General features: G+C 38.9%; 1 protein-coding gene across 2 annotated transcripts; it reads right to left on the bottom strand.

The window, feature by feature from the left end:
- Positions 1 to 1,329: 1,329 nt before the first annotated feature.
- Positions 1,330 to 9,331, bottom strand: psmd11b (proteasome 26S subunit, non-ATPase 11b). Of its 2 annotated transcripts, none has more exons than XM_071462857.1 (13): positions 9,175 to 9,331; positions 7,993 to 8,094; positions 7,634 to 7,830; positions 5,938 to 5,995; positions 5,318 to 5,512; positions 4,051 to 4,195; positions 3,855 to 3,919; positions 3,435 to 3,493; positions 3,138 to 3,263; positions 2,844 to 2,879; positions 2,692 to 2,743; positions 2,455 to 2,597; positions 1,330 to 2,359 (listed from the first exon to the last, which is right to left on the bottom strand). In XM_071462857.1, the coding sequence occupies exons 1-12, from the start codon at positions 9,263 to 9,265 to the stop codon at positions 2,455 to 2,457; spliced, it is 1,269 nt and encodes a 422-aa protein (XP_071318958.1). In that variant the 5' UTR covers positions 9,266 to 9,331; the 3' UTR covers positions 1,330 to 2,359. The 2 variants fall into 2 exon arrangements, with proteins under 2 accessions (XP_071318958.1, XP_071318959.1); XM_071462858.1 differs by having other exon boundaries at positions 2,217 to 2,354.
- Positions 9,332 to 9,960: the final 629 nt, after the last annotated feature.

Here is a 9,960-nt window from a genome sequence, read left to right as displayed (position 1 = left end):
AAACAACACTTCCCTGCACTTTATACGCATACTGTATATTTTTATTTATTTATTTGTATCTATTATGTATCTCTCTAGCCTCCTTATAAATTCTTAACATAGCCTATATATTGTTACGGTGAGCGACTAGAATTTTGAATTTCCCTTTGGGATCATTTAAGTTTCTATCTATCTATCTATCTATCTATCTATCTATCTATCTATCTATCTATCTATCTATCTATCTATCTACCACATAATTATGACTGTCAGTCAGTGTGGAAAAAGATGGTTTTAACAACTTCAAAGCTACTTTGAGGAAAGGAGGAAACTATCTCAAGGGGTTAAACATCTTCTTTGTTATTTAGAGCAAAGCTGCAGCTGCTTCAATCAAAAAGATTCATTTGTAAAAAAAAAAAAAAAAAATGAAGCACGTCCACTGAGACCTAATGTAGCAGATGAATATGGTAATTCAAAAACACTAAGTTTGAATTAGAGAGGCAAAGTAAATTCTTTATTTTCGATGGTAAGAGTCACAGTGAAATCTGTAAACAAATACTGAAGGGCATCAAATCTAAAGGTTTTTCTCTGTAACTGAATATTTGAGGCTCTTTCTGCTAGTTACAGTAAAACAATTGTGCTTCTCATCATCATAAATCTGATGAAAATGAAACTGCTTCAGTTTGTGGCACTTGTGACTGAACACCATGGTATGAAGAAAACGTATGTCAGTCCTGGTGAATGGGAAACAAGGCTTAGTTCTCAAAGAGTGATGTAGAGCAGCAGCTGTCGATGCAGTAGTCCACAGATGGTTTTGTATCTCTTGTGATGAGACTCGACTGAGCCAGAGGAAAGTGTCTCACAGTTAAGAAAAAACATGCCTGGTTGTAAACATCACAGTTCGTGTAAAAATTCAAATAAGACAATCCAAAGCTGTCAGGTAAACTGATTTAATGCCCTTTGATGTGAGGTTGCTTCTTCAATTTAATGACAAATATAGCAGCAGGAGGAAGAGACTCTTGGGTGAATTCTGTATCATAGTGTTGACATCTGGATTCATGTGGGATCATTTTAAATATCATTTCTGTCTGCCCAGATACCTCCCCTTTAACTTTTCCTTTGGAAAACAACAGACACACCTCTACCTAACTGTGGTTTACATTTTCTGGGTCACACTCTCATCTTAAAGAGAATTTAAAATACACTTTGCATCATGAAAATCCCGTTTTTTCAGTCCCTCATGCTGTTAACACAAATACCACGGCTTAGTGGACAATAAAACAGGCATCAGATCAAATTGCCATCAGCATTGTTTTGTTTTTTTTTTTTGCAAGAGACAAGACAAAATCCTTAAAATACAAAATATTTATTTTGAAAATGTCTTTAGAAGAGAAAAACAAAACAAAACAAAACAAAAAAAATCAAAACCAAATCAAAACCATACAAATTGTTTGGTTACTAGCATACCACACTAGTGCTAGGAACTAACAATGGAGAATTACTCACTCAGGGATAACTCACAGATGCTCAGAGGCGATCTCCACCTCTGCCCTCCGATTTCATATTGCACCCAAACACTGAGGCAAACAGAAGCGCCGAAAAAGTGGCACTAGTGGTGAAATGGCATCCTGTCTGTTCTAGAAACTTACATTAGCAGGAGGGGCAGACATGTGGCAACCATCTGATTTCCTTTTTTTTTTTTTTAAAGAAAAAAAGAAAAAAAAAAAAAAACACAAAACCAAAAACAAATAAAGTGAGTTTAATACATATCTGAAATACAGTGGGGACATAACTGTTGGCATTAATATGATGAGGAAAACGATAAGAGCTAGAGGGAGCTCTCTGACCAAAATTCAGTATCCCAAGGAGTATCCCAACCTTCCAAGAACTGAACAGTGTGCTTCTGAAAAGATATGGACAAGAGGAGAAAGCCTCATCTCTGCAGGTAGCAGCAGCTGCTAGCAGAGTCTGAGGCCACAGAGGTCAATGTTGCACCTTTGAGGTTGCAGTGGAGTCGGCTTGAGGTTTGGTAAGCCCAACCTTATAGCAGATATAAACATATATGTATTCTTAAACCTTTTCATCTTTTTTTATTGTGGTTGTACAATATTCCCTGATGGCCTGATTTGGCCGCTGAGTGTTATACAGAATCCTGAAGAGATATCAAAATTAAAGAGGAGAAAAAAACTAAACAAAAAACAATCAAGAGAAGTGATGAAATTGTCCGTTGAGGGAGAGGAGGGGGGGAGTTTGATGGGGGAATCCTGTTTGTTGCAGTTTGTGGGACTTTTTGTTGCTCTCCCTTGTCCCCTTCTTAAAATGTTACACACGCTGGTCAAACACACACAGTTCCTCCATCGCACTGCCATGGCAATCTGCTCTGAGGATGAGACAGACACAATAAAAAACATTTAGCAGAGAAAAAAGACAGAATGAAAGCCAAGCTTCTTAACTTGCAGAGATGTTTTTTATTACCTATGTCAGCTTCTTGGCTTTGTTGTAAAGTGAATCCACGACTTTGCTCATGTTCTGAATTGTTTCCAAGGCTGCTTCATACGTTTTGTCCACTGGAGGCTCTTCAAATATGATCAAGACGCCTTCACCTTGGTCAAGGATTCCTGCAGCAGTGCCATAAAACATTATAGTACACTGAAAACTGTGAAAGCGCTTGTTTCTCATATTTGTTGGTGCAGGCAGAGACAACTCAATTACCGTGAAACTTTTTGTCCAGAATCATCTGTGATAATTTCCTCTCCACATCCCCCTACAAAAAAAAAGAAAACAATGAATAAAACCATCATTGAAGAAATACTGATGGTGCTTTCAATGTTCAAGAAAAATCAGAAAACTGTAAAGAGACTTACCTTTGACAGTTTGATTAGACCCGATATGTGTTCTATCTGAAAACAGAAAGACAGAGGCAATTAATTAATTACAGTCTTAATCATTCATTTTTTTTGAACTGATAAGGACAGGACTGCATTGTGCAATAAGTTACTGACAAGGCACTGACTCTTCACTCTGGAAACAGTTACATTAAAACCTGTCCTGTCTGAATACAAATTTATGTAAAGCAAAAACAATGCTGACGTTAAACAAACTGTGAAGATCAATGCAGACCTGCTAATCAATGTAGGCTAGGCCTAGAGATCCATTACCTGTACTCTGGAGAACGGTTCAATGACTCGGATGAGGTTTTGTTCCAGCAGGTTGTCATACAGCTTGGCCAGGTGAGTGTTGATAATTGGGTCGTCCCTCAGTTCTGCTTTGTACTCTGTTAGGGCCTGGAAGATACAGAACAATGACTTTAAATACAGAGAGGTTTTGGAAGGCTTCATATCATCAGGGTTAGTGTTGTTCATGTCACCCAGCAGGCAAAAGAGAAAACACAACCACCGAGGCTGAATGGAGTTTTGCCTTATCTGTGTGAAAAGCTGTTAATACAGGATTCTTACCTTTTCAAAGTCTGCTAATGATCTGTTCTTGCTGGCCTGGGCAACACATTTCAGTGCATCTGTCTAAACAGACAAAGACAGAAAAGAAAATCCTAAGTTTCACTCTACAGAGAAAAAGCTGAGTGAAACAAAGCAGAGATGAGAACTAAACAGTGAAGGTCATTTTCTTTGACTGAAACTGATTCAACAAAACAATAAAGCTATTTCAAAGTGGACAAGAGGCAGTATTTGTTTAATTCACAAGGTGTTTCAGAGGGTCTTCTAAACAAAGCTGAGAGCAGTCCTGTCCTCCAAAAGCAGCTCATATTTCATTTACTTATTGTGTAATACAAGCAATATTCAAGAAAAACAAAAATAACTGAAGTCTGCAAAGAGTTGAAACAAATGACATCAGTGCTATGAGAAGAACGCGGCTGGTACTTGCCTGTCGGCCGGCGTACCGCAGGGCCAGTTTACCACTGATCAGGGCTTGAACCTCCTCTGGTCTGAAAGAGCCAAGGAACAGAGATAAACAATCAAATATATGAAACTGAACAATGGTTCCTGATTCAGAAGGTACCATTTGAAGGTCATGGAAGTTTAAACATTAAAACCTTGAGTTTTAAACACTACTTACGAGTTGAGTACAATTTTGCACAGGAGCATGTATTTGAGAGCCGTGATGGCTCTGGGGCTGTCGATGGAGTCGTAGCCCTCGAAGGCCTCAAAGAAGTAGGAGTAGGCCGTCTTCCAGTCCTTCTCCTCCGCTGCGTGGATGATCCCTGCAACACAGAGGACACAACATGACAGTTACCATCTATAGTCAAAACACACCTGACATGTGAAATGTCAACAGAAACTGGAGAAACTGGGCTGAGGATAAACATCTTGTGATGGGATTAAAAGTGAAGCTGCTCTCTGGCTGTTGCCCGACACTGATCACTTCATCATAATGTTGGAAATTAAAACAAGTATTAGCTATAAACTGGCTTCATCTCCTGTTCACACTGCTGCAAGCTATAAATGAGCATGATGCTATCATACCTCGCAGCTCCTCCTCCTTCGCATTTGTAAACACAAACTGTAACTGAGATAGTTATCAGTGTAAAATGAGCTGAGTCACTGAAGAACACAGCAAATACTCCAACCAAGCGACCGCTGAGAGAAAGAGAAACTCAGTGGATCGTTTCCAATCATATCGATTATAATGTTATGATATAAATCCTTTTAATTCTATAGGGTAACAGCGCATCACATGACCACAAAAATTGTATTAGTGTAAACCACCATGAAATTGTTCTTCAGTTCAATTTGATTAATCAGAGACTTGTCAGTTTATAATGCAACACTTTTTGCAATAAAAGGAAAATGTCAATTGAAAAACATTATCTAATGTGACAGCATCGTGTATGGAATATGAATTCTGCACACACACTTCAAGGTTGTCTGGTGCCCCCCAGTGGCACTTATCAAAAAGGGACAATGCAGTAAACAACAGGGGTTGTCTTTATTTTCTATGAACAAAAACAGATGCTATCAGGGTGATCTGAAAGATGCTATAATCACATAATAACTCATTTAAAAAAATTATTATTTCAGTCTGTTATGACTATTTTACACTTGCCCGAAGTATGATAAAGATAATCTACATTTTCGGCTTTGCTCATTGTGGTCATGGGTGAACTACCCAGGGGTCTTTTCAGGAAACTGAGCTATTGTTAATGGAAGTTACACCTGTGCTTGTGACAAGTCCAAAATGAAGAAAGTCATTTAAAATGTTATTATCAAATTATCAAATAGTTTTTTGTTTCTACCCAGGTACCTGATGGTAGAGCTGTCAAGCAACAATAAAGTCACTTTAGCCCAGGTGAGCTTTGGAAGTGAGAATGGCAAACACATCTGACCTGACTGCATGTCCAGCGCTGCCTGGAGCTTTGGAGGACAGTAAATGGCGTTGGCGGTGGTCCTGGCTGAGGTGAGGGCTGCGCGGGCTTTAGGCAGGTTACTGAGAGCGTGGTACGTCTTACTTTCCAGCAACTGAACCTCGACCAGAAGAGCTTTGTCATCCATCTTTTTCAGTTCCTGGAGCAACTGGGAGCCTGAGGGGGAGAAAATAAATGAGAGTTAATGTCACACTAATTGTTGCAATAACTTTGTACAACACTTTGTAAACAGCTAGGGGGTAAATGTACAATTATAGTCCTGTGTGGCTGTTCATTGTCCTCGCTAAGGGAAAATATGTTAAACTGCTTTGCAAACTGGGTCACTTTGGCACAAATGTTCAGCACATTTTCAATAAAAAAGCTACTATTTAACTTTTTGCACATTGGACGAATAAGACTCAGAATAAAAGCTAACTTTTGAAAGTATTTGTGTTTCTTAGTGGACCAGAAAACATCTGTGTGCTATTCATGTTTGGTAAGTATGTCAGAGCCAATAGAAATGCCTGTCTATTTGTAAAGTCTCTGATGTAGGAAGACAGATGTTGCCATTTACTAACAGCAAGCCCCGTCTCAGCACTCACCCAGCGCCAAGGCCTCCTGGTATCTTTTGGTGTCAAAATAGAGTGAGATCAGCCGTGTCTGGATAAAAAAAAAAAGAAAGTGCTGTTAGACAAGCAGAGAGCAGCTGTGCCAATCTATTGCCTTAGAGAAAAGCTGCACCATATATCATGGAGCTGAAAGACCACAAACTAGCAGGATATCAGGAGACAGGAATCTCAGCCTTAGCAAGCCCAAACAAGGTGTTCTGTTCCATGATTCTTGCACGTGTTTAACTAATAACTGATCATTTCCTTTATTGATTCTTTCATAATATGACTTTATTTAAAGTGCAGCATTATGTGCCACAAATGCCACACAGTTTACATGTTTTCCTATTTATTCTTTTCATTTATACCAACATTTTATTTCTAAAAACAGAAATCAAGATTGTAACATTCAGGCTACAGGCAACATATCACACGGCCCTTAAAAAAATGTCATTTTTTTATGAAGACATTTATGGCAAACAAGATGTTGAAATGTCACCCACACACTTCTTGGAAGATTGCACTAAATTACAGATATCCTACATCTCCTCAAATGACTTCTCAAAGACGATGCCAGAGAGAGGAGGTGGACCTTCACACTAACACATAAGTGATAATCATTTCACTTAAAATGCAGGATCCTGAGACTACATCACATTCTCCTCTGATCAGGATACTGTTGGCTGACAAACATGTTAAATCATGGTGCAAAATAGTCGCAAAGCCTCGAAAGTTAATGCAAACAGTTTCTAAAGGTGCGGGTGACAGGTTAATTTCAGAAACTCTCAGATGTTGAATTATGTAAATTTAAATAACAGCTGGAGTGTGCTAAAATCTTAGACCTGTAGGGTATATCAATGGGATGTCAAGTTGAAAGTTTTAAATGAAATGCAAATAAATTCCTGTTGGTGATTGTGCTTTTGGTGGTTGGACTGTTTTTTTTTTTACTCCTATCACATTATTCATGATGTGTGGCGAAAGGAAAACGGCACCTATCTTGACAGCGTCCGTCTTCTCAGCTTCCACTCATTCATACACACTACAGTTTCATTCCATAGTTTTCTTCTACATTTTACACAGAGTATTAATACGACATCTTGTTGATACAGTATTTTGTAATTCAGCCAAAAGCTCCAGATATTTCTGGCTGTGAGTGTGAACCTGCTGGCAGTCATTTGGCCACAAAGCCCATTCTGGCTCCGTAGCAGGGTGATGACATCATAGATGGCAGTGTGTAGTAGATGTTTTAGCATCTCTCGTTGTCACTCTCGTTGGGCGAAGTTTACAAATTAGCTTCATCACATTTATCAAGTTTATTGCTTTTATTTGATTTTCACCCAAAGTAATGCCACAGTGACGGTGTTGTATAACTATTGACAACCAAATGCTCCACCATAATCTGCACAGCGTCTCCCACTCCATGAGTCATAACATGTTAAATTTGATTCCTCCCACAGCTGCTATTTATGTTTGGCGATATCACTTTTGTTTTCACTATCATTAATCATAAACAGTGTTTTATATCAACACGAACTAGGGTCAGATGAGAGGATGTTGGTGGTAGGTTGTATCGATGGCAAATTGACAATTTTTGGCTTATTCAAAACAACTTACAGAGCACAATTAGTGCTCTATAAGTTGTTGCAATATCCTCTGATACTCCCCACAAGACTATACGAATCCTCCTTACCTCCAGAGCCTGTCGTAGGAAAGTCCTCTTCTCTGCCTTGGCCCACTCAATGCATTCAAGACACAACTCTACCTCTTGCCCTGTTGCTGCCTCCATGTCAAGAAAGAGGTCCAACAGGGAGCGGACCAGCCGGGCCGCTTTGGCCTTGCTGATGGAAATCAGGAAAGGTCTCACAAATTTAAGCAGACCCCCCAGTTCTGGAGACAGATGCAAAAGAAAATATATCATGAATATTTCAAAAGAGTGACAACATATAGCAAATAACATCACCCATTAGATCATCTTTAGGTTTAGCTGCAAAGCAAATGACTGATGACTGACAACAACTTCATCAAAATATTTCAGAGTTTAAACATTACCTGCAGCCTGTCCCGTCTTGGCCAGGAGTGTCCCCAGCTCCAGGATGCTCTGTTCTTTGACCCTGACGGCTTCCTCATCGTTCTCTTGAACATCTCTCCTCACTGTTCAACAGAGGCAACAAGTTAAAATTAGAAGCAATTTATAAATTTAAATGTGTAATCCCAACATGTGAATTTTTTAAGAACGATATTGGCCTATCCTGTCTCATTATTAGAGTCAACTCTAGAAACCATAATATTATTTTGTCTTATGTTATGGATTTTTCAATATTAAACTAACACACCAATGTAACAACTAGGGTTGAAACTAAGGATCATTTTCATTATTGATTAATCACAGTTTAGTTTAAAATATGTAGAAAATGTCCTTCAAACTTTCCAACAGCTCAACGTGACTGCTATTTTTGTCCAACTAACAGTCCAAAACCTAAACATATTCAATTTACAAGAATGGAGCTGGTTTGTTAAATTACTTATACCATTGTCAAAAAGTTGGTAAGAGCATTTTCTAACTACAGACTTAGAGCTTAATAAATTAATCATTTCAACAGAGAAATATGGAAATGTTCTGTCAAAACTGTCAGGACAGTTGACAGCTAATGGGCTGGTGTGACAAGGCAATTTAAGGACAGTGGTGCCTGTGGAAAATGGAACTGTTTACAGTAGACAGTAACACAACTTCTATTTAACCACAAGTGCACACAAACCACAAACACAAAAGAAAACCTTGGCCAATAACGCATAATTGTCCTATTGACTGTGTTGATAACACAGGTAAGAGGCTTTTGACAACAAGCTAATAACGTTAGCAGCAACAGTAACCATGCTAAAGTGACAGCCTTAAGTTGGGCTAATGGTAGTTAGCTTGAAAATTGCGGTCATTGAGACAACATCACAAGACCCAAGTACACAGTCAAAAACATAACATTACTGATAACTACTACACATTTCAAGCCCGGGCCTAAACTTAGCAGAGTTGCTAACGCGCTAACTAGCTACCAACCACTAGCAACCACCGTTACCCACCGTTCAGCAGTGAGTCAGCACGGCACACCGCCGGCTTCTGCTACTGAACGCCGCTAGCTAGCACGCTAACCCCGCTGCCTAACACTGCCAAAGAAATTACAAATCACGGTGATCGGAGGAATAGCGTCCATCTCAAAACGCCAGCTGAGCACCAACCTATTGAATGGAGAATGTCGATGGAGGCGTTGCGGTCCGTGCTGATGAGAGACTGGGCTCTCTGAAACTCAACCACTGCTGCAGCCGCCATCTTCCTTATTCAAATGCAGCTTGAATGAAAACTACGTGAGGGGACAACGTTACTTAGCGTATGTGACGTCAGGGTACGACGGGATTTAGACGTTCTTTGGGAAATGTAGTTTTGTATGTTTATATTTCAAAAGAGGGGGTTGTAAACATTTATCAGAAACTCCTTCTCCTAGGGATTTAATTTATAGGAGCTTTTATGCTCTTCTGTTAATTAAACATCTGTTACCATGAGTAGTAGGACAATAGGCTTATCTTGGTTGGAAATGTTCAATGTAATATCAGAGAATAAAACATTAATTTACAACTACTGAATCTAGGAAATAGCCTACACCTGATATCACCACATTAAGAAATCTGCGTTTAATCCTTTTTAAAGATCAAATCTGTGATTGGCATACAATCACTCGGCTTACTGTCACAACAGCAACATATGCCCTTCTGGACAACTGATATAAAATAAATAATAGATACAGGTTATATCAGGAACACTAGCTTTTCTGTGACCGCACTGTTAAGTCTTCAATTTTAAAGTTGTTTCTGCAAAATTAAAAATCATTCATTTAGGTTTTTACTTTATGCAAATTCAATATAGAGCAACAAAATGCAAAAGAAAACTCTTTTAATATGAGTGTTTATAGCTTTGTGCAACCCTCCACTGGTGGACTATTCTAAACGGATTGAGATTACTGCCTAAAC

This window comes from Trachinotus anak, unplaced genomic scaffold, assembly GCF_046630095.1.
Source record: "Trachinotus anak isolate AG129_WGS33_773 ecotype Australia unplaced genomic scaffold, CSIRO_AGI_Tana_v1 ptg000025l, whole genome shotgun sequence".
NCBI lineage: Eukaryota > Metazoa > Chordata > Actinopteri > Carangiformes > Carangidae > Trachinotus > Trachinotus anak.
The sequence above is the reverse complement of the archived record's forward strand: the minus strand, read 5'-3'. Positions and strand labels throughout refer to the sequence as shown.

Bases quoted from the DNA above. Each gene is read 5' to 3' on its own strand.
- psmd11b (XM_071462857.1), bottom strand. From the start codon at position 9,265: ATGGCGGCTGCAGCAGTGGTTGAGTTTCAGAGAGCCCAGTCTCTCATC. The intron at 3,920-4,050 runs GTAAGTAGTGTT...TGGCTCTTTCAG, and splicing joins TGCAAAATTGTACTCAACTC to ACCAGAGGAGGTTCAAGCCC. The intron at 3,264-3,434 runs GTAAGAATCCTG...TGTATCTTCCAG, and splicing joins CATTAGCAGACTTTGAAAAG to GCCCTAACAGAGTACAAAGC.